General features: G+C 57.2%; 1 protein-coding gene across 1 annotated transcript in view; it reads left to right on the top strand.

Moving 5' to 3' along the window:
• The window catches only part of OBSCN (obscurin, cytoskeletal calmodulin and titin-interacting RhoGEF), a 62,062-nt gene that overhangs the window by 3,114 nt on the left and 35,838 nt on the right, over window positions 1-23,110 (top strand). Inside the window, exons 4-20 of the mRNA XM_023763818.1 lie at window positions 1,910-2,173; window positions 2,714-2,977; window positions 3,298-3,561; window positions 4,708-4,971; window positions 5,292-5,555; window positions 6,251-6,514; window positions 6,684-6,950; window positions 7,056-7,328; window positions 8,429-8,625; window positions 8,773-8,848; window positions 14,642-14,914; window positions 15,399-15,674; window positions 15,939-16,226; window positions 16,340-16,615; window positions 17,162-17,535; window positions 18,105-18,975; window positions 19,950-20,228. Coding sequence (XP_023619586.1) covers window positions 1,910-2,173; window positions 2,714-2,977; window positions 3,298-3,561; window positions 4,708-4,971; window positions 5,292-5,555; window positions 6,251-6,514; window positions 6,684-6,950; window positions 7,056-7,328; window positions 8,429-8,625; window positions 8,773-8,848; window positions 14,642-14,914; window positions 15,399-15,674; window positions 15,939-16,226; window positions 16,340-16,615; window positions 17,162-17,535; window positions 18,105-18,975; window positions 19,950-20,228 — 5,034 coding nt within the window. The remainder of the gene's footprint in view (window positions 1-1,909; window positions 2,174-2,713; window positions 2,978-3,297; window positions 3,562-4,707; window positions 4,972-5,291; window positions 5,556-6,250; window positions 6,515-6,683; window positions 6,951-7,055; window positions 7,329-8,428; window positions 8,626-8,772; window positions 8,849-14,641; window positions 14,915-15,398; window positions 15,675-15,938; window positions 16,227-16,339; window positions 16,616-17,161; window positions 17,536-18,104; window positions 18,976-19,949; window positions 20,229-23,110) is intronic.

The following is a 23,110-nucleotide window of genomic DNA, read 5'->3' as shown; positions in this document are numbered from 1 at the left end:
GGAGGAGGTGAGGTGGGTGTGGGAGGGGAGGAGGTGAGGTGGGTGTGGGAGGGGAGGAGGAGGGGAGGTCTGAGATGGTGGAAGGACAGGGAGGGCTGGGTTGAAGAGCACAGCTCTAGCCAGGAAGGGGTGGTTGGTGTCTATGCCAGAGTGGAGGGTCTATGACTGGTTTCTGTGGCTGGTGGACATCCTCTCTGGGTTGGGGTCTGCATCTTGTGTTGTGGTGGGTCTGATGGTTCTCCCCTGCAGCAGTAGGGGGCTCACTGTGTGTGGTCAGGTGGTCTGAAGTGGACTGAGAGCCCAGGCTGAGGGTTGGGGTAGGGGCTCGCTCAGCTGGAGTTGGTGGGCTGGCCCATGGCTTAGGGGCCAACTGTGTGATGGATGGTAGCCAGTTGTGTGGGCCCCCCTGCAAGGAGACAGGTGGGTGTCCCCTCTCATCAGAACAGCCCCTGTGAGGGGTGTCCTGCCTGTGTCCCTGGGGCCCCACCTCCAGAAGGTGCCTGTGTTGCCAGCTTGGTATGTGTGGCCTGTTTCTTGTCTACAAACTGCAGCATCCAATGGTCTGTGTGTCCATCTGACCTTCCATAATCCTGACCCCCAATTCACAAAAGTCTTGGGTCCTGAGACAGCCATGGAGGTTCCATGTCCGTGCTGCACATGTCTGTGAGTTGTACAGGGTTCCCCCATGAAGTGGTGGAACAGGCCTGAGACTCTCAGCGATGGGGAATCAGGACCAGGCCTGGCCATAGTGAGGTATGGCTGGCAGTCTGGTGACAGGTCAGGGGGTCCGGGATTCAGGGGCTCGGGTCTTCAGGGGCCCTCCTGAGGTCCTGGCCCCTCCTGAAGGGCAAGTAGATGGACAGAGACAGGACAGGGCCACCCCTATGTCCTAGGAAGGTCCAAGGAGCAACATCGATGAAGGAGCACAGGGGCAGGGTGAGCCTCAGAAAGAGCAGAGAGAAGGGCACCTCTGCAGGTGTGATGGCTGCCAGTCATGGGCCTCCAGACCCACCCATGAGACAAGGTGGACAGTGAAGAAGAGGATTCTGGAGGCTGGGCAGGGCCATCATGTGCACGATGTTCAGACCTTGGGGGAGAAGCCACCACCATGACTCCTCAAGCTGCATGGACAGAGCGCAGCACCTCCAGCAGGGACGCACTGTGCCCTGTGCTAGTCAGACTTCCCGGGAGACCAAAGGAGCACGGGCTCCGAGGGCTTCACTCAGCCAACAGCCAGAGTACAAGACCTGCGGTGTCAAGCTCCAGGTGGCTCCAGAGAGCTGCTTCTAGAAGTGTGGGGGTTCTAAGGACACCTGTACCAGGGCAACAAGCTCACGGACCTTCCTGGCCGGGGTGTTCCTTACTCTGGTCTGTCCAGCTCTGGCCTCAGGAGCTACAGGAGGTGATGAGGAGTAAGCGCTGATGCAAACTCGTGGGGGAGATTTAGGCAGCCCTTTTCATGCCTCCTCCAGCCATACCTGTAAGGGTCGCAAATTGCTAAAAAATAGGGAGCCATGGAGGGGGCCATGGCCATGGTGTTGTTATCTGAGCAGCCTGGCGTGTCGAGTGAGGGAAGGGGCCAGGAGTCTTGACTCTGACCTCAAAGTCTGAGGCAGGACAAGGAACAGAAGGTTCCAGATTACATCCTTCTGGTCACTATCTCTGTCCATTGAAACTATGGCCATTTCCCTGTGTCTGTCCTGCTGAGAGGTCCTCACTGAGAGTCCAGCTCCTTCTTCTCGTCACTGGCCTTCACCTCGATAGGCACCACTTCCCACCACTGTCTCCATGTGTTCATGAATCCTCGTTTGCTCCAGAGTGTGTTTCATTGTCAAGTGTCCATGTCTTGCCCAAACCCCCAAGTAACCCAGGCAAACTGATGTTTTCTGGGTCCTTCTGACCTCCCTAGCCCTGCCTGCGAAGTTCACAAAGGGTCTGAGGAATGAGGAGGCCACTGAAGGGGCAACGGCCACACTGCGCTGCGAGCTGAGCAAGGAGGCGCCTGTGCAATGGAGGAAGGGGCTCGAGACCCTCAGAGCTGGGGACAGAGTCAGCCTGAGGCAGGACGGGGTCCTGTGTGAGCTGGAGATCCGAGGTCTGGCTGTGGCAGATGCCGGGGAGTACTCCTGCGTGTGCGGGCAGGAGAGCACATCGGCCACACTGACCATCAAGGGTAACAACAACTGTGGCCAAGCAGAGCCCTGTTTTGGTGTCCGGTTACTTGTTTCATGACATCTGCCTGCACTCATTCCATGTTGTCTGCTGTCTCAGTGTCATTCTCTTCCCATAATTCCACAGAATCCCTTCCACCTTCCTGGCTGTTGTGCAAACCATGAGAAACCAGCATCTAGGCCACTTCTCATCCCTCATGTCACTGATGGTTTTGTTCTGTTTCCTGTCAGAGTCTGTGTCACATCGTCCATCCAGTCATGTCCTGCCCCAAATTTCCCCACAGAATCTGTCTCATGTCTTTCCAGCCCTCCGGGCCCTGTCCACCAGTTTCATACAAAGCCTCAGGCCTGAGGTGTCCATGAAAGTGGCACAGCCCTGCTGTTCACAGGCCGGCTGAGGGATGCTACCATGCACAATGTGACTGGGCACACCCAGCATGTGGCCCGGGTCCACATGGGTTTTATGTCTCCTCTGTGCTGTCCATGTCTTGTCTTATCCATGAGCTCATATGTGTGACTGCCCATATCTTTCTGACTCCCAGCCCTGCCCGCCAAGTTCACAAAGGGTCTGAGGAAGGAAGAGGCCACAGAAGGGGCCATGGTAACGCTGCGCTGTGAGCTGAGCAAGGCGGCCCCTGTGGAGTGGAAGAAGGGGCTCAAGACCCTCAGAGCTGAGGACAGAGTCAGCCTGAGGCAGGACGGGGCCGTGTGTGAGCTGGAGATCCATGGCCTGGTGGTGGCGGATGCCGGGGAGTACTCGTGCGTGTGCGGGCAGGAGAACACGTCGGCCACACTGACCGTCAGGGGTAAAGACCATGTGTGGCCATGTGGGCCAATAGCTTGGTGTCTGCAGAGACCACCTTCTGCTCTGTAGGGCTATGTGGCTGGGTCTCTCCTTGAGCATCTCCCCGCTGTGGCTGCGGCCAATTTCATGTCCTGATATTTGTGTCCAGTCCTTTGTCTCCTCTGTTCCTCTCCTCAGTTTGCCTCTGTCACCATCTGTGCATTCATTCTCATTCACACCGTGGCCCTTTGCAGTTTGTGTGGTCCTTGTGGGTGTCCTTGTCCTGGACACAGAGTCCCACAGACAGTCTTAAGTTCTCTGTGTCACTGTGACTCCCCACAGCCCTGCCCGCGAAGTTCACAAAGAGTCTGAGGAAGGAAGAGGCCATGGAAGGGGCCACAGCCACACTGCGCTGCGAGCTGAGCAATGCGGCCCCTGTGGAGTGGAGGAAGGGGCTCGAGACCCTCAGAGCTGGGGACAGAGTCAGCCTGAGGCAGGACGGGGCTGTGTGTGAGCTGGAGATCCGGGAACTGGTTGTGGCGGATGCCGGGGAGTACTCGTGTGTGTGCGGGCAGGAGAGCACGTCGGCCACATTGATCATCAAGGGTAAAGTCTGCATATGGCCTCAGGGACCAGTGGCTTGGTGTCTTCACATTTCTACTCTGTCAACACCTGCTCCGTTTTAGCATCCATGGGTTTATGTCTCCAGCTTGGGTCCCCGAGTCTCCCAGCTTCATCTCTCTGTCCAGAAGTCCTGATGTCCATGTCTAGTCCTTGTGTCTACTGTTCCTCTCGTTCCATTTGCCTTTGTCACCATCTGTGCATTTGTTCTCAAGTTCATGCCATGGCCAATAGCAGTTTGTGTGGTCCTTGTGAATGTCCTTGTCCTGGACACACAGTCCCACGGACAATCTGAAGTTCTCTGTGTCACTCTAACCCTCCCCAGCTCAGCCTGTGAAGTTCACAAAGAGCCTGAGTGATGAGGAGGCCACTGAAGGGGCCACAGCCATGCTGCTGTGCAAGCTGAGCAAGGGGGCCCCTGTGGAGTGGAGGAAGGGGCTCGAGACCCTCAGAGCTGGGGACAGAGTCAGCCTGAGGCAGGACAGGGACCTGTGTGAGCTGGAGATTCGGGAACTGGTTGTAGCAGATGCCGGGGAGTACTTGTGTGTGTGTGGGCAAGAGAGCACGTCGGCCACACTGACCGTCAGGGGTAAAGACCATGTGTGGCCAAGCAGAGCCGTGCTTTGGTTTCAGTTACTAGCTTCATGACATCTGCCTGCGCTCATTCCATGTTCTCTGCTGTCTCATTGTCATTCTCTTCCCATAATTCCACAGAATCCCTTCCACCTTCCTGGCTGTTGTGCAAACCATGAGAAACCAGCATCTAGGCCACTTCTCATTCCTCATGTCACCACTGGTTTTGTTCTGTTTCCTGTCAGAGTCTGTGTCACCTCGTCCATCCAGTCATGTCCTGCCCCAAATTTCCCCACAGAATCTGTTTCATGTCTTTCCAGCCCTCCGAGCCCTGTCCACCAGTTTCATACAAAGCCTCAGGCCTGAGGTGTCCATGAAAGTGGCACAGCCCTGCTGTTCACAGGCCGGCTGAGGGATGCTACCATGCACAATGTGACTGGGCACACCCAGCATGTGGCCCGGGTCCACATGGGTTTTATGTCTCCTCTGTGCTGTCCATGTCTTGTCTTATCCATGAGCTCATATGTGTGACTGTGCCCATATCTTTCTGACTCTTAGCCCTGCCCGCCAAGTTCACAAAGGGTCTGAGGAAGGAAGAGGCCACAGAAGGGGCCATGGTAACGCTGCGCTGTGAGCTGAGCAAGGCGGCCCCTGTGGAGTGGAGGAAGGGGCTCAAGACCCTCAGAGCTGAGGACAGAGTCAGCCTGAGGCAGGACGGGGCCGTGTGTGAGCTGGAGATCCATGGCCTCGTGGTGGCGGATGCCGGGGAGTACTCGTGTGTGTGCGGGCAGGAGAGCACGTCGGCCACACTGACTGTCAGGGGTAAAGACCATGTGTGGCCATGTGAGCCAATAGCTTGGTGTCTGCAGAGACCACCTTCTGCTCTGTAGGGCTATGTGGCTGGGTCTCTCCTTGAGCATCTCCCCGCTGTGGCTGCGGCCAATTTCATGTCCTGATATTTGTGTCCAGTCCTTTGTCTCCTCTGTTCCTCTCCTCAGTTTGCCTCTGTCACCATCTGTGCATTCATTCTCATTCACACCGTGGCCCTTTGCAGTTTGTGTGGTCCTTGTGGGTGTCCTTGTCCTGGACACAGAGTCCCACAGACAGTCTTAAGTTCTCTGTGTCACTGTGACTCCCCACAGCCCTGCCCGCGAAGTTCACAAAGAGTCTGAGGAAGGAAGAGGCCATGGAAGGGGCCACAGCCACACTGCGCTGCGAGCTGAGCAAGGCAGCCCCTGTGGAGTGGAGGAAGGGGCTCAAGACCCTCAGAGCTGGGGACAGAGTCAGCCTGAGGCAGGACGGGGCCGTGTGTGAGCTGGAAATTTGTGGCCTGATGGTGGCGGATGCCGGGGAGTACTCGTGTGTGTGCGGGCAGGAGAGCACATCGGCCACACTGACCATCAAGGGTAAAGATTGCCTGTGGCCACATGGACTCATTTGGGTGCCATGGCCCTCTCCTTGTCTCTTGCATCCACACTGGGTACCCATGGGCACTCCCTCCTCTCTGCCTTGAACAATTTCCCTCTGTCTGCTTTCTGCTTGCCTATCACTGTGTTGTCCAGTGTCCTGGTATCTAGGTACTGATCTCCATCCAAATGACTTCACTTGATCAGTTCTCATGGTAAAGACAGAATTCCAGCTTGTCCTTCTTCCTATCCTAATCTGTGTATTTTTTCCCCTTTCTAGCCTCTAGTCAGGATCTGAGGGATGGCCCTGTCTTAGGGGTCCGAGGGGACGCCCTGGCCCTGATTGCCTGATGGGACACAGCCCTGCCCATGGGCATCCTAAGTGGAGGCTGGCATGAGATTTGCCTGGTTAGATCCAGAGCTCCTCCCAAAGCTCCCACCATGGACCCTCCTTTCCCTTGAAGTGGACCCAGACCCATGATGCCCATTCCTACCCCAGTCTCCTGGGACCTGTGGCAATGAGTCCATCGGGCATCCAGACAGCTGGGGTGAAGCTGAGAGCCATGCCTGACCTAGGTTCTCAGCGAGGTTGACTGGTGTAGGGGGCCTGTCTCCTGAGTAGGTGTGTGTGGGGCTTGTCTCCTGGCTGGGTCTCTAGACTGACCCTGTCTCCCCTCTGCCCACCCACCCCACAGCCCCGCCGTTGGTATTCAGGGAGCCTTTGCAGAGCCTGCAGGCTGAGGAAGGCACAGAGGCCAGGCTGCGATGTAAGCTGTCTGAGCCCAGGGCTGTGGTCTGGAGCAAGGGTGGCCTGGAGCTGCAGGCCGACGAGCGCCGGGAGCCACGGCAGCAGGGCTGCATGGTGGAGCTGGTGCTGCGGGACCTGCGCTGGGAAGATGCGGGCGAGTACACCTGCACCTGTGGCTCCCAGGCCACCAGCGCCACTGTCACTGTCACAGGTGGGCCCCAAGGTGGCCTCTGCCCTCTGCACAGGCCGTGCATGCTTTGGGGGGCCCTCTGGGCTGCAGTCTGTACTGGAGTCCAATCTGAGGGGACCCTGGCTCGGGCAGGGCTGGTGGGTGGACCTGACCAGATGTTCGGTTGACTCTACGTCCCCCCTCCCCACAGCTGCACCCGTGCGGTTCCTCCGGGAACTGCAGGCCCAGGAGGTGGATGAGGGTGGGACGGCACGCCTGTGCTGTGAGCTGAGCCGGGCGGGCACCAGTGTGGAGTGGCGCAAGGGCTTGCTGCAGCTCTTCCCCTGCGCCAAGTACCAGATGGTTCAGGAAGGCATGACTGTGGAGCTGCTGGTGCACGGTGCAGACCAGGAGGATGCTGGACACTACACCTGTGACACAGGCCACGCACAGAGCACTGCCAGACTCTCAGTTCGCGGTGAGCTGCCCGCGGGTCCCTGCCTTCCCAGGGCCCCTCAGACCCTGTGGAGTGGAGGGTGGGGTGCGTTGCTCAGCACTTCTAAGTCACCCTCTGGCCCCCCAGCCCCCAGGCCCATGTTCCAGACTGAGCTGCAGGACGCAGAGCAGGAGGTGGGCAGCCTGGCCCGGCTGTGCTGCCAGCTGAGTGAGGTGGAGCCTGGGGCCCCTGTGCAGTGGCTCAAGGAGGGTGTGGAGCTGCACACTGGCTCCAAGTACGAGATGCATCACCGGGGGGCCATGTGTGAACTGCTGATCCACGGGCTCGAGGCCAAGGACGCGGGCCAGTATGCCTGCGTGGTGGGTGGCCAGAAAACCATGGCCTCTGTCAAGGTCAGAGGTGAGCCCTTCCCTAATAGCTGCCCTGTGACCCCCTCCCTCCAGGTGCTGTTCCAGGGGTGGCTCTCAGGCCCCTGGGGTTACAAGCTCTCTCTTCTCATTTCGGCATCACTCCCCTGTCGACAGTGGGAAAAAGGGAGGCTGTGGCCCCTGGGTGCTGCCCTGCCTCCTGCCCCTAGCCGGCAGGTAGGGCAGCCTGACTTGGGCTGTCCTCTCTGAGCCCCTGCCTGTCTGTCTGAAGGTCTTGCTTTCCTGATGTCCCAGCCAGGGCAGGACTGGCCGTGGGGTGGGGATGGAAAGAGGCAGCTCCCCACTCTGTAGCCCCTTGCCTACTTCCTCCCAACAGAGATGCTTGAGCCCATCTTTGCCCCTAGGGGGTCTCTGTAGCAAATGAGGTGATGGATACTATGTGAGGCAGATAGAGGCCATGACAGGACAGGCGTGTGAGAGTATCCGGGAAGGCTTCCTGGAGGAGGGAGAGTTAAAGGTTCACCTGGGTGCTCAGGCCTGACTGGTAAAGGGTCCCATCACCCACACCCCCGAGCCTGAGGTAACCATTGTGTGAGGCCTGGTTGACATGGAGGTGCAGACTGACAGGGAGGTGGATTTCAGCTGTGAGGTGTCGAAGGCAAGGGCCACAGCTGCCCAGGGGTGCCTCCAGGGCCTGCCACTGCAAAGCAGCAAGGTGGCAAAGGTGGTTGTGCAGGGCGACCACACCCACATGCTGCAGCTGAAGGGTGTGACATGAAGATGCAAGCACAGTCTTCTTCCACGTGGGCCTCTACAAGTCCTCAGCCCAGCTCACTGTCCATGGGAGTGGGTGAGGGTGGCTGCCCCTCTCAGCACACTCGGAGCCAAAATGTCCACACCCTGTTGGGAGACAGAGGCAGACTGCAAGGGTCCCTGCTTTGGGGACTGAGAACTAGCCCCATGCATGGGTGGTTCTGAGGTGGCCCAAGATGCCAGGGTTGAGTGGTACCCTGTGTGCTTATCTATAGAAATTGGGGTGGGGTGCTGGGGGCAGACTCCAGAACTGGGAGGTGCTCCTGACAGTGGAGCATCCCAGCTGCTGAGGCTGATGCCACACTTCCCTTGGTGCAGCCCCCCAGGTGACCATTCTGGAGCCCCTGAAGGATGTGCAGCTCAGTGAGGGCCAGGATGCCCATTTCCGATGCCGGCTGTCCAGGGCCTCTGGCCAGGAGGCTCGCTGGGCCTTGGGAGGAGTGCCTCTGCAGGCCAACGAAATGAATGACATTACAGTGGAGCAAGGCACACTCCACTCGCTCACTCTCCACAAGGTGGGACCCTGGGACCTGCCTCCATCCACATGCTCCCAGGAGTGTGGGAGGAGAAGATTCCAACTCCCATTGGATTGGCCTGGGGAGCTGTCAGGAGACATGGTATGAACAGGCTGCCAGGCTGAGACCCCATCTCCGCTCCCACAGGTGACCCTCGAGGATGCAGGAACCATCAGTTTCCAGGTGGGCTCATGTAGCTCAGAGGCCCAGCTGAAGGTCACAGGTGGGCAGCCCCCTCCCACACCTGTCAAGGTGATGTCTCCATATCCCTCCCTAGTCAAAGAGCTGTTGAGGGGTGGTGTGGTCAGAAACCCAGGTCTTCCAGCAGTTATTTTGCCTTGGGGTGGCAATTTTCCAACCCCTGACTGCTAACGCCATGAACTGGATAGCCCACTGAGGTGGGCTGGTGAAGATCAGCTTGGGAGATTCTGGTGTGCATGTGGGGTCCCTGTGTGGGGGTTAGTGCTGTCTGCAGGAGGGAGGTGGGGAGCCTGGCCATGGGAGCAAGGGGTTGGGCCCTAAGGTGGAAGCCCTCTGTATGGCTACTCTTATGGCACAGGTCATCTTAACACACATGTGCATACTTGACAGTCTCCCAGGTGATGGTGCAATAGCATACCTGTGATACGTGTACAGTTTTGGGTATAGTGTAGTTGGCCTCAGGCATGCAAACAGGATTTCAAGAACCTTCAACTTAGATTATACCTTGTCTGAAGAGCTGGTTATTCTTGAGTGTCCCTCACCTGCTGTTCTACTCCTGGTTCTCACACCAGTCCCATCCATCTAACCAACTATCCACTATCCATCACCATTCATCCCTCATCCACCCACCCACCATCCATTCATCCACCATACTTCATAATCCATCCATCCATCTATCCATCATCCATTCATCCATCACATAGCTACCATTCACTATCCACACTCTATCCATCCATCCATCATTAGCATCCCATTCACCATCCACCATCTATCCATCCATCCACCATTAATTTCTATCTTCCATCCATCCACCATCCATCTACCATTTACCTATCATCCACCATCCATCCACCCACCAACATCCATCCATCAATCAATTCATCTATTCAACCATTTATCCATCCACTTATAAATCATCCATCTACCCAACCATTCATCTGTTCACCTATCAACTCATCCATTCACCATCTACCGTCCATTGAACAAACCTTCTAAGCCTCTACTCTTGTGTAAGTCTCAGATCTTCAGAGGGGCCAGGTGCAGCTCTGCCATCATGGAGCCCCCAGTCCACTGGGATAATTGGACATTAGAGACAAAGCATGTCCTGGGTCTTCAGGGGTGAACAGATATGGCGAGTTCTGTGGCCTCTGGTGCTGGGAAAGACTCTGTGGTCTCTGGGATTGGGAAAGGCCTCAAGTTGAATGGTGGGAGATGGGCAGTGTCCTAGGTATCATGATCTGGCTGGGCCAGAAAAGGCTTTGTGTGTTCATCAGGGTGGTTGGTTGTGAGGGAGGACATGGAGCTGGGTTGGGACTTATGCAGGGTTGTGTCTTGACCCCTGTCAGCCAAGTCCCAGCCTGTGCCAACTGACCTGTGTACAGACACCTGGCCATGTCCTTGGGGGAGGGAAATGGCATGGGGTGTCCTGATAGGTGTTATATGGACCAGCTTAGGTACAGTGCTGGAAGTGGGAATGGGGAGCTGGTGGAGCAGTCAGGGACTGTCAGATGTGCACTCTCAGAAGAGGGTTGGGGCAGGTGGAGGGCTGGGGCTGGAGTTTTGGTGGTGCATGCCCAGGAAGGGCTTGGGGAGGTTTCTGAGGAAGGCCTAGCTGGGGCAGGTGTGGGAACACAGATCAGGCAGCAGCCGGGTTGGGGAAGCCCCTGTGCTAGGGCCTGCTGTGTGCTGGGGCAAAAGTAGTTGCCATGGGCATTAGGGCCCTAGAATTTTAGGTTTGGGGACCACAGGTGACATCTGGCCATATGGCCTTCTGGGAATAGAAGAAGCATCTGCTTCCACACCTGCAGGGATGGAAGGCCTACTACCTGAGGCAGACCCCCCCCCCCTCTCAGAGTGGCAGCCCCACAGCCTCTTCTCCCCACCCACCTCGTAGCCATGGGGCTTGGGACTTGTTCATTCTGATTGCTGAGGAGGCTGTTGGATACATGCCTTCTGTGTATTTTTGTGAAACCAGGTGTATTCTGGAGAGGGTGTGAGTGCAGGGACACTGAGCCCACTCTCTGTGAGTGTTTGAATGTATCATTCCATGAGCAGGGTGGGATAGCTGGCCCGAGTTGATCTCTAAACCCCAGTGCCAGGGATCCCCAAAATGGTATACCCCCCACATAGTCCTGTGGGCCCAGGGCACCCCAGCCTGCCCTCCTATTGCCCTCTTGTGCAGAGGCAGCACCATGCCTGGTACGTGGCTTGCAGAATGTGGACGTCTTTGCGGGGGATGTGGCCACGTTCTCCTGTGAGGTGTCCTGTGCGGGTGGGCCCGAGCCCTGCTGGTGGCTGGATGGGACTCTGCTGCAGGACAGCCCCCAGAGTGCCATCTGCGTGCATGATGGGACGGTTCATTCCCTCACGCTGTCGGGCCTGGGGGTTGCTGACTCAGGCACCGTCACCTACCGTGCAGGGCCCCTGGTCTCCACGGCCAAGTTGTTGGTCAAAGGTACCAGCCGATGGGACCCCGCCTGCACTAATGCTTCTGCCATCGCTGCTCCCGCAAGCTTCCTGCAGGCTCCGGGGCAGGGGGTTGGGGACTGGCATTGCTCCACACATGCCATGTGTGGACACTCAGGCAGGCTGCAGTCCTGCTTCCTGGATGAGAAAGAATGCTTGGCTCAGAGCATGAAGCTGAAGGCCAACTTCATGCCCACCTGCTCGTGGGATCCTGAGAGTTGGTGCCACCTGGTCGCCACTCTGCGGCTGCACCTATCTCAGGCCTATACCCAGAGGGCAGCCTTCCCACCTTGCCCCAGCCTGCCCTATCCCTGCTCGTGGCTGCTTACACCGCTGTGGTTTGGGTTGGGGGTCTTTTCTCTTTGGGGACAGAGCTAGCCATTGGGGATGGCAGTGGGCAGCCAGGAACCCCTCAGTCCACACCCAGTCGGGTGCTCCTGGGACAGCCGCTTGGTGTGGTTTCACCTGGCGTGTTTGCAGATGGGTCTTCTCTGCACTGTTGAAGAGTAAATTGACATCCCCCCCCCCCCCCCTGGTCCAAGGAGCAAACCATTTTTTGAGTAGGATTTTTCCAGGTGGAGATGGGATGGCGCCCCCTGGAGGGGTGGAGAAGCCCCTAAAAAAGGGACAAACTGGGCTGGGGGTGCTGCGTGCCCAGCAGATGCTGAGGGCCCCTGAACTTTTAGGAGGAGGCATTGTGTCCCTGTTGGTGCCCCATGCTCCCCAGGCTCAGGGAGGAAAGGGCTCAGGAGGTCAGAGGGGCCAGGAGGGGACAAGTGGATGGAGGCCGCCTGCCATGGGTGGGGTGTGTAGGGGCAAGGCTTGCACTATGTGGAGGGTCCTGGGCCACCATGGCCAGTTCCTTTCCTGCCAAAGCCCCTCGCTTGCTTGCTGATGAACTGCTGCTGCTACCGCAGAGGGCGGGTAGGCGCTGGTCCCACGGCTCAGGCTTACACGTGCCCGGCGTGTTGGCCGACAGATCCCGCAGTGGAGGTGGTCAGTGCCATGCAAGACCTGGCGGTGGAGGAGGGTGGCCCGGCCGAGCTCCTCTGCCAGTACTCACGGCCAGTGCAGGCCACGTGGAAGATGGACGAGCAGGAGGTGCGCGCCGACGGGCGTCGCGTCATCATAGAGCAGGACTGGACCGTGGCCAGGCTGTCCTTCAGGCCAGCCTTGCCCTGCGACAGTGGCATCTATTCTTGTGAGGCTGCGGGCACCCGAGTGGTGGCTCTGCTGCAAGTGCAAGGTGAGGCCGCCCAGCAGGCAGCCCAGGCCTAGCAGGCTTCGGCATGGCCAGCCAAGACGCAATGGTGGAGCATCGGGCAGGGGCAGCCAGCAGAGCGTGACCGTGCCAGTACTAGAAAGATGGGATCTGAGCAGTAGGTCCTGCTGAAGCTGGCTGGGCCCTGAGCCCACCCATCCAGACCCCACCCCTCCTAAAGCAGCCTGATAACACAGGGTGGCTGGACAGACCCTGGGCAGAGACTACCCCTAAAAGAATCTGCATCCAAAACACTGGGGAGGTAGAGGCAGGCAAGGAAGCAGCCTCCGGGCGGGTGAGCAAGCAGGCCTGGGGCCGCAGGACCCTCCGCAGGGCTCTACGTGGGGCTCTGCCCCCACATCCTGGGCTCAGATCCCAGCTCTGCCCCCTCCCAGGCTGTTGCTTGGATGGTGCACCAAGCCCCATGACCGTGAAAGGATATGCTGTTGGGGAACCAGGAGCAGGGGACAGTGGGCTGCCCCACTGTGTGGAAGGGAGCATTGTTTGGCTGAAGCCACTGGATCTTTGGGAAAATCTGGACTGTCCCTGGTGTTGAGTGAGCTGGAGAGTGGAGACAGTTGTCGGGGCCATCCAAGCTGGGTAGCAGGTGTGAGCAGGTGAGACCAGTCTCCCACAGGCCACGCGAGGTCTCCCCCTCCGCACCCCCTCCCCGCCACCCCATTCCCTCACTAGTTCAACAACTAAATTTTATAAACACCTTTTTTGGGGGCACCTGCAAGCACATCAGGGAGCAGACAAAACTCCCTCCATTCACGGCAGCACCCCTGACATCCTCATTGGAAATGTGATTGGAGCAGTGTGTCCCCAGCCTGGGGGGGTGGGTCTGGGGCTCATGGACATCTGGGTAGAGGCTTCAGCCACAGGCTGGAGAAGGAGCAGAGTAAGGAAGTGGGGACAGTAGGCGCTAGGGGGCTTGCTGCTGCTTTAAAATCTGGGGGTTTATCAAACACAATGGTGACATCCTTGGGTGTTGGTAAGGGTGAGCTCCAGCAGTGACTCCACTGCCTCCCCCTTGTTCCCCAGCCCTCCTGTCTCAGTCAGCTGGCCCTGATCATGCCATCCAGCAGAATGGAGTGACGCCTAAGTCCCTGTCAGCTCTAACGGGAGGAGAGGGGCTGGGCCAAGGGGGAGTCTACTCTGTTGTGGGGAAGCAGTGGGAGAGGGATGTGGGTAGCCCAGCAGGTCCTCTGTTTTGAAACACCCTCCCCACTTCATTTCCTGGGCCCCTGTCCACAGCAGACACCCCTGTCTATGGCATGGGCCTGGCCTCTAACCCATCTGGGAGGGTACATCCTGGCTGTGTGTGGGTTCCGTCTGGGGCACGTACCCAGACAGCAGTTGGGGCTGTGGGCTCGGACCACCAGCTCAGTGACTGCAGTGGCTCCTTGCTGTCATGTGGGTCAAACTCAGACCGTTCCTAGCATCCAGGCCACCCTGGTCACCTGGAGCTCCTCTCCTGCCTGATCTCACCACCTGGCCCCTTGCACCCTTCACCCCGCTGGCCTGACTCCGCGCTGTCCCCATGCATCCCTCCTTCATCCCCATTGCAGTGTCCCCTCTTGTCACTCCTCTTGGTGGAGCCTGTCCTGAAAACGGTGCTGGAGGTGGCAAGCCTCACAGTCAGGCACTGAGTTCATGGCCTCCATGGAAAACGCATGGCCATTTATTATAGACTCTCGGACTTTTTAGGAGAGAACCAGAGAGGGCTGGGGAATATGGGCAGAGGTCTCTCTGGTCCCAGCGAGTGAGAGTAGCAGCCCAGCAGGTCTGATAGCACTGGCCTGGAGACAGAGGGAAGGGGGACAAGTAGAGCCCCACCAGCAGCCAGGGCAAGGGTGGCAGCACCTGTGAGGCTTCTCACCTGTGAGGTGGGGAAGACCCCCATCCAGACTCTAGTGTGGTGATGAGGTGGGCAGGGCCTTGGGAGGACATGCATGAAGGCTCCACGTGGACATCACTGGTCTCCCTCCTGGTGGCCCGCTGTTTGGCCCTATGTCATGGGGGGCATTTCTGTGCGGCCTGGGCAGTAAGGGCTCCCAAGCCCTGAGTCACCCCTCCATCCCCCAGCCAAGAATACAGTGGTGCGTGGCCTGGAAAACGTAGAGGTGCCCGAGGGGGGCGAAGCGCTGTTCGAGTGCCAGCTGTCCCGGCCAGAGGTGGCTGCGCACACCTGGCTGCTGGATGACCAGCCCGTGCTCAGCTCAGAGAACGCCGAGGTGGTCTACTTCGAGAATGGTCTGCGGCACCTGCTGCTGCTCAAAAACCTGCGGCCTCAGGACAGCTGCCGGGTGACCTTCCTGGCTGGGGATGTGGTGACCTCAGCGTTCCTCACTGTCAGAGGTGGGTGTGCGGGTGGGAGTCTCTGCCACCGCTGCCACTGGATACTCTGCTGAAGGGGTGAGGAGGGGTTGAGCTGGGCCTGCACGTTGGGCAGGTCCCTCAGACCCTTCCCACTATGGGGTAGGGGTGTGGCCATGGGTCTCTGAGAACCCTTCCCACCAGATGCCAGGGTGCAAGGAGAACTGGTGGCCACGGGGGCGTGGGTCTCTCAGACCCCTTCCACCCGATACTGCCTTTATAGGGGGAGGGCGGGCAGAGTGGGGAGGGCTGTTAAGGGGGGCTGTTGGTCTCTGAGGCTCCATCCCACCTGAAGCTTGGAATTTGGAGAACAATGATCTCAGAGATCAGATCTCTAAGACCCCTCCCACCCGAGCTGGGCCACCGACTTGGCTCAGAGGTAGAGGGAGGGGTGAGGGGGAAAGGTCTCCCAGCACCAAGAGGCCACCGTCCTGGTCCCGAGCTCACACCCTGGCCCCGCCCTCAGGCTGGCGCCTGGAAGTCCTGGAGCCCCCGCGGGATGCGGCCGTGGGGGCAGGAAGGCAGGCCCACTTCAGCTGCACGCTCAGCGAGGTGGTGCCCGTGGGCGAGGCAACCTGGTACATCAACGGGACTGCAGTGCAGCCTGACGACGTGGACTGGATGGTGACCGCAGATGGCAGCCACCACACGCTGCTGCTGCGCCGCGCCCGGCCGCACCACGCCGGCGAAGTCACCTTTGCTGCCCGCGATGCCGTGGCCTCCGCGCAGCTCACCGTGCTGGGTGGGTGGCTTGGGTGCTGGACTCTCCCATGGGTGGGTAGGGTCGGAGGTTCCAGCTCCAGAAGCTACTGCAGGCTCTCCGTGTCCCTCCACCCAGGCGCACAACCCTCGCTCCCGGAGACAGGAGCCCAGGCACCTGTCTGCTCACAGGCCTGGGGGGTGATCTGTCCGAGCCCTCACTGCACCCCAGAATCAGACCCTAGGGCAGGAGGGGCTGTGCCCCATATGAGAAAATGGATACCAAACTGACCACCCTCCCCCGCAGGCCTCCCGGATCCCCCGGAGGACGCCGAGGTGGTGGGGCGCAGTGACCACTCCGTGACGCTGTCTTGGGTGGCCCCCACAAGCGATGGCGGTGGCGGTCTCTGTGGCTACCGGGTGGAGATGAAACCATCGGCCACTGGGGAGTGGCAGCTGTGCCACGAACTGGTGTCCGAGCCGGAGTGCGTTGTGGATGGCCTGGCCCCTGGGGAGACCTACCGCTTCCGCGTGGCGGCTGTGGGCCCTGCAGGCGCCGGAGAGCCCGTGCACCTGCCCCAGACAGTGAGGCTCGGTAGGTTGCTGCCCTGGTCCTGGCGGATAAGGGTGGGGGGTCCAGCCTGGAGCACTCGGCCTCTTTAAACCAGAAGAAGGTCGGCATGTCCTTACTGATGCGCGCATCCTCAGCAGAGCCCCTGGGACCTGCGCCCGCGCCCCTAGCTCTGGAGAGCCGGCAGGTGGCGGCCGGCCAGGATTTGCGTCTGGATTGTGAGGTGGTGGAGGCTGGAGAGGTTGTCTGGCTGAAGGGAACGGAGCGCATCCAGCCTGGGGGGCGCTTCCAGGTTCTTCGCCAGAGTGGGCGACAGACGCTGGTGATTCGGGACTTCTCAGCAGAGGACCAGGGCGAGTACCGCTGCAGCCCTGCCAGGGATCCCATCTCTGCTGCTGCCGTGGCCTTCCAGGGTGCGTCCTCCAGGGCCCAGCATGCGGGAGTGGAGGAGTGGAGGGAAACCCTGGGGTGGGGGGGACCCCCACAGCAAGGGGTCCACTTGGGGAGTTTGCCTCACACCAAGGGAAACTGAGGCTTGCTGGGGAGACGCACAGACCCTGCATGGCTCAGCCTCATGTCGGAGCCCATATCTCTGGCGTCTTAGGCTGCACCCCCCTCCCTGAATGTGATCCTGGCCATCACAGTGCTTGATACCCACTGCTGGTCCCCTTAAAGTCCTCAGGCTCCTGTGCTCTGAGTCCCCCTGCACTGAGTCTCCTCCCCCACTGCGTGTGAACCTCCCCATGACCTCTGAGCATCACCCCCCCTCACTCTGAGGACTGAGGCCTGAGCAGGGGAAGTTGAGGCCCAAGGAAAGTGGTTTGGAGCCTCTGAAACCTTGTAAAGGCTGTGCGATCAGAGCTCTCCAGAAGCCCAGGTGGACAGCAGAGGCCTATTGAGGGGAACCACAGTCGGCAGCCCAGTTCCCACCTGGCTGACCAGTCTCCTGCTGTCCACAGTGGTGCTGACACCAGGATCCAGAGATGAGGTCCCTGCACAGCCCAGCCTGCCTCCTGAGGCGGCCCAGGAGGGTGACCTGCACCTGCTGTGGGAGGCCCTGGCTCGAAAGCGCCGCATGAGCCGCGAGCCCACACTGGACTCCATCAGCGAGCTACCTGAGGAGGACGGGCGCCTGCAGCGCCAGCGGCAGGAGGCAGAGGACCTGGCCCCTGACCTATCTGAGGACTACTCCACAGCTGATGAACTGGCACGCACTGGTGAGGCCGACCTCTCACACACCAGCTCTGACGACGAGTCCCGAGCAGGCACTCCTTCCCTGGTCACCTATCTCAAGAAGGCTGGGAAGCCTGGCACCTCTCCACTGGCCAGTAAGGTGAGCCTCCATCGTGGCCTGCAAGGGAGGCTTGGGTGTCTCAGATCTTTACCACTCATTGTCCATCCATGCATCATCTTATTCACCCATTCACCATCCACCGACCCATCCATTCAGTAAGCCTTTGTCCATCCATCCGTCATCATCCATTTATCCATCCAACAGCCATCCACTTATCCATTCATGCATCTACCACCACCAACCTATCCATCCATGCACCTCCATTTATCACCATCTATCCACACATTCACCCATCTGCCCACCCATCCATCATTCAACCATCCATCCGTTCACTCGCTGTCCATAGGTCTATACCACCCATTTATCCATCATCCATACATACATTCATCCATCCATACATACATCCATCCATACATACATTTATTCATCCATCTGCCATCCACTTAACCACTTATCTATCCAAGGTAGTGCAGCTGCCAGCAGCGGAGGCAGAGTGGCCTGCTGGCGCTGGGATCAGACCGGGTTCTGCCGCCAGCCTACCCCGGAGGCCCCTGCCCATCCTTTCCCTGACCCAGGCCTTGGTTTCCCTACCCTATCTGTGCACACAGGTTGGGGCTCCAGCAGTCCCTTCTGGAAAGCTGCAGAAGCAGCAGAAACAGCCAACCACAGTGTGCCCGCCACCAGGAGACCTGAGTATTGAGGACCTCAGTGACCCATCTCTGGACAAGGCAGCCATGAAGATCCAGGCTGCCTTCAAGGGTTACAAGGTGCGGAAGGAGATAAGGCAGCAGGAGGGGCCTGTGTTCCGGAGCACATTTGGAGACACTGAGGCACAGGTGGGGGACACCTTACGTCTAGAGTGTGTGGTGTCCAGCAAGGCAGACGTGCAAGCTCGTTGGCTGAAGGATGGAGTGGAGCTGACGGATGGCAGGCACCACCACATTGACCAGCTCAGGGACGGCACCTGTTCTCTGCTGGTCGCTGGCGTGGGCCATGCTGATGCGGGCTGCTACACCTGCCAGGTGAGCAGCAAGTTTGGCCGTACGGTCCACAGTGCCCACGTGGCTGTCAGCGGGACGGAGAGTGAGGCTGAGAGCTCCTCTGGTGGAGAAGTGGATGACGCCTTCCGCCGGGCAGCCCGGCGGCTGCACCGCCTCTTCCGCACCAAGGGCCCAGCTGAGGTTTCGGAGGAGGAGATCTTCTTGAGCGCCGATGAGGGCTCAGGGGAGCCTGAGGAGCCTGGGGACTGGCAGACGTACCGCGAGGATGAGCACTTGGTTTGCATCCGCTTTGAGGCACTGCCTGAGGCCCGTCGGGCGGCCACCCACTTCCAGGAGATGTTCAACATGCTAGGCATTGGGGTGGACATCAGCCTGTTGGAGCAGGGACCCCGGGGGGTGGAGATACGCATCGCCAAGGTGGCCCTTGCCCCTGCAGTGCCTTTGGAGCCAGTGCCCAGCTTGCGGACCACAGAGGCTGGTGAGTCTGTGAGCCACCTGGAGTGGGATGGGGCGGGAGAGGAGAGGAGAGGCTGGTGCATGACCAGGGTCAGCTGAGAGGTCAAGGAGTTGGCTGGGTCCCAGCTTCTGGCTCTTGGCAGATGCTGTCCACTAAGGTTGGCAGAGCCCAAGTTTGTGGTGGATGGAGCTCCAGCTCCGCCCAGTTCTGCCTGTTATTGTCAGAGCCTCAGCATTCTCATTTGTGCACTGGCTATGGGAATGCTGACTTTTGTTTGTTTTTTTCTCCATGAGGGTTTGAGATGCAACCTGTATAAAAGGTGGGGTTCCATGTGGTCTGGTCTGCACCCCATTTCCTGCTCCAGCAACAAAAATTAATTAAAAAGCCACATCACTGTTTACTGTATGTCCCTAGAAATGGCAGAAGAGGTGTCCTTAACCCACAGTGTTGTGCCTTGAAAATTTCCCTCTCCATTCTTAGAGCGAGGCCTCAACCCTGGACTCCCAACCATAATGCCTTGGTCCTCCCTCCACTTCCCCTCCTCCAGGCCTCCTGTCTGCTGTCCCTCTGGCCACAAGGTGGCTTGGGAGCCAGGCTGACAAAGGGAGGACTCCCCTAGAGCCGTGGTCGGCAAACTGCGGCTCTTTGGCCCCTTGAGTGTGGCTCTTCCTTAAGCCTTAGGAGTACCCTAATTAAGTTAATAACAATGTACCTACCTATATAGTTTAAGTTTAAAAAATTTGGCTCTCAAGAGAAATTTCAATTGTACTGTTGATATTTGGTTCTGTTGACAAATGAGTTTGCCGACCACTGCCCTAGAGAATGGGGAGGAGGGAAGAGCTCAGAGAGCAGAGACAGTGCTGTTTTAGCCGCTTAGTCTGTGAGTGCTCTCCCTTGAATGGGGGCCTTGTGGGTCACGCGTGTGCACCGCTGCAGCCCAGGTGATTGGGCACGGGGGCTGCTGCTAACTTGCACACCCTACCTGTCCCTCCCAGCCCCAGTGTTCCTGACTGAGTTGCAGAATCAGGAGGTGCTGGACGGGTACCCTGTGAGCTTCGACTGTGTGGTGACAGGCCAGCCCGTGCCCAGCGTGCGCTGGTTCAAAGATGGGAGGATCCTGAAGGAGGATGACCACTACATGATCAGTGATGACCAACAGGGCGGCCACCAGCTCATCATCACGGCTGTGGTGCCTGCAGACATGGGTGTCTACCGCTGCCTGGCTGAGAACAGCATGGGTGTGTCCTCCACCAAGGCTGAGCTCCGAGTGGACTGTGAGTGTGGCCGGCCTGCTTTGCTGGCCTAGGGTGGGTGGCTCAGGAGTTCCTGGCTGGGAGGGGCAGTGCTGGGTTGGATGATGTCTTGTGGCTGATGGAGAGCTCTCTAGGAGCCTCTTGGAGTGGGGATAGGGGCCTTAACTCTTTGAGAAGTATCAGGGCTGAGGAGGGACCCAGAAAGGCTTGGAGGTGTCCTGGGGCATGGTGGGTGATTAATGGCACTGTGGGCAATAAGAAATATGTACTAGGTCTCATCCCCGGTTCCTGCTCAGAGCTCTTAAATCTCTTAAAATTCCGAAGTGATAAGTCACTAAAGCAGTGACTCCTGGAGGGCCTCTAGATGGCTTCAGGATGGAGGATGGTCATAGAAAAGACCACATCATGGTCCCTATAAATATGTCTAACTGATTTTTAAAAAATGTATTTTTTTAATTATTTCAGAGAGGAAGAGAGATAGAAACATCAATGATGAGAATCATTGGTCAGCTGCCTCCTACACATCCCCTGCTGGGGATGGAGGCTACAACCTGGGCATGTGTCCTGACCAGAAGTCGTACTGAGACCTCCTGGTTCATAGGTCAACGCTCAACTGCTGAGCCACACCAGCTGGACATGTCTAACTGATTTTTGACAAAAGTGCAAAAGCAATTGAGTGGAGTAAAGTTTCAAAGATGGTGCTGGAGTAATTTGGACATTTATAAGAAAAAAAAAAAGAACCTAGACCATATATGAAAATTAACTCAAAATGGATTACATGCGTAATGTGAATATAAAACTTTAGAAAAACAACAGGAGGAAATCTTCAGTACCTAGAGCTAGGAAAGATCTTTGTATACTTGACTGGCAAAAGAAAAAATTAGTAAAATGGACTTCATCAGAGTTAAAATCTTTTGCTGGTGTGGAGCAATGAAGTATTTCTTAAAAATTGATTTTAGAGAGCGGAAGGGAGAGAGAGAGACAGAGAAACATTGATGTGAGAAACATTAATTGCTTGGTTGCCTCCTTTATGCACCCCCATTGGGGATCAAACCCACAACCTGGGTATGTGCCCTGACCAGGAATTGCACCTGCCACCTTATAGTGTATGGGAAAATGCTCTAACCAAATGAATCACACTGGCCAGGGAGAGAGAATGAAATTCTACAGGCTGAGAGAAATATCCACAAACCATATATTTTGTGAAGGACTTTATCTAAACTATATAAAGAATGCTCAATTTTAAATAGTAAAAAAAATGCTTAAAAATCTAATTAGAACAGGAGCATGTGCAGAACTTCAGGGGAAAGGACACAGAGATGACAAATAAATGTGTCGAAGGTCTTCCACACATTAACCAACAGGAAAATGCAAACCAGGACCCTAGCAAAACATCCCTGCACACAATGGAATGACTAACATAAAAACTGTGCTGCCACCACATGCAGGTGAGGGGCCAGAGAAATGGGACCCTTGTGCACTGCTGGTGGGTGTCAGTGTAAGAAACATTCAAACCTGTACAGAATTTTTGTGAGTATTTGAACCAAACTGCCAGGATTTCAACAGATTGAGATAATGCTCCAGAGAATGGCAGTTTTACACCTTATTTTATACATTACAATCAAAAGAGACGTAAATGGGTTACATGAAATTCATTGGTGATAGATTAGGGAGAAGGGAGAAAGTAAGAGGGGGACCTCTGGGATTGGATACCAAGTAAAATGATAAACATATACATCTTTTAGGTAGGTTGGTACTGGTTAGTTAATAGTCAACAATTAACATGATAAAAGCAACAATGAGAGGATTTGTAGTCTCTGCTCTGGTGCATTGGTTGTGCCCTGAGGGGTCCAGAAAAAAGAGGAGTTACTCTGACATTCCAAAGGTATGTTATCGTAGATGCAAAAGACAATAGACAGGCTCAGTCAAGGTAAGATTGACTTTTGTGAGGGAAGATCCTAGCCTAGGACATGATTACCCACCATAAACTGCTTTTAGTTTAAAAGTTTTAATTTCAGACCATCCTTTGTGGTTACTTTAGGTCTTTGATTTTGCAAGACTGTCACACCTTCCCTGAGCTTGTCAGGTAGCATGTAGCACCTTTTTGTCCACATGGGAGTGGAAAATGGTGCAGCTACTCTGGATCATGGTAGGGAATTTTTTTATAGAATGAATCATGTACTTACCATATGACCCAACCATCATTTTGTTGGGTGTTTATTCAAGAAATGAAAACTCAAATTCATAACACAATCTATACTCAAATGCTCATAGTAGCTTTGTTTCTAACTAGCGGCCTGGTGCACAAAAATTTGTGCACTCGGGAGGGTCCCTCAGCCCTGCCTGTGCCCTCTCGCAGTCTGGGACCCCTCGGGGAATGACCACCTGCTGGCTTAGGCCCGCTCCCCGGGGGACTGGGCTTAAGCTGGCAGTCAGACATCCCTCTGGCAGCCCAGGAGCCCTCGGGGGATGTCCACTTGCCAGCGGGGAGCAGGCCTAGCTGCAGTTGGGCATCCTTAGCACTGCTGAGGAGGCGGAAGAGGCTCCCGCCATCACCGCTGTACTGGCAGCTGTCAGCCTGGCTTGTGGCTGAGCAGAGCTCCCCCTGTGGGAGCCCACTGACCACCAGGGGCCAGCTCCTGCATTGAGTGTCTGCCCCCTGGTGGTCAGTGTGTGTCATAGTGACCAGTAATTCCCAGTCGCTCTGCTGTTAGGGTCAATTTGCATATTACCCTTTTATTATATAGGATAGAGGCCTGGTGCACGGGTGGGGGCCAGCTGGTTTTGCCCTGAAGGTGTCCCCGATCAGGGTGGGGGTCCCGCTGGGTGCCTGGCCAGCCTGGTGAGGGCTGAGGGCCGTTTTCAGGCTGGCCACACCCCCCTTCAGGGTGGGGAGTCCCCCA

This window comes from Myotis lucifugus, unplaced genomic scaffold (assembly GCF_000147115.1).
Source record: "Myotis lucifugus unplaced genomic scaffold, Myoluc2.0 scaffold_302, whole genome shotgun sequence".
NCBI classification, from domain to species: domain Eukaryota; kingdom Metazoa; phylum Chordata; class Mammalia; order Chiroptera; family Vespertilionidae; genus Myotis; species Myotis lucifugus.
The sequence above is the reverse complement of the archived record's forward strand: the minus strand, read 5'-3'. Positions and strand labels throughout refer to the sequence as shown.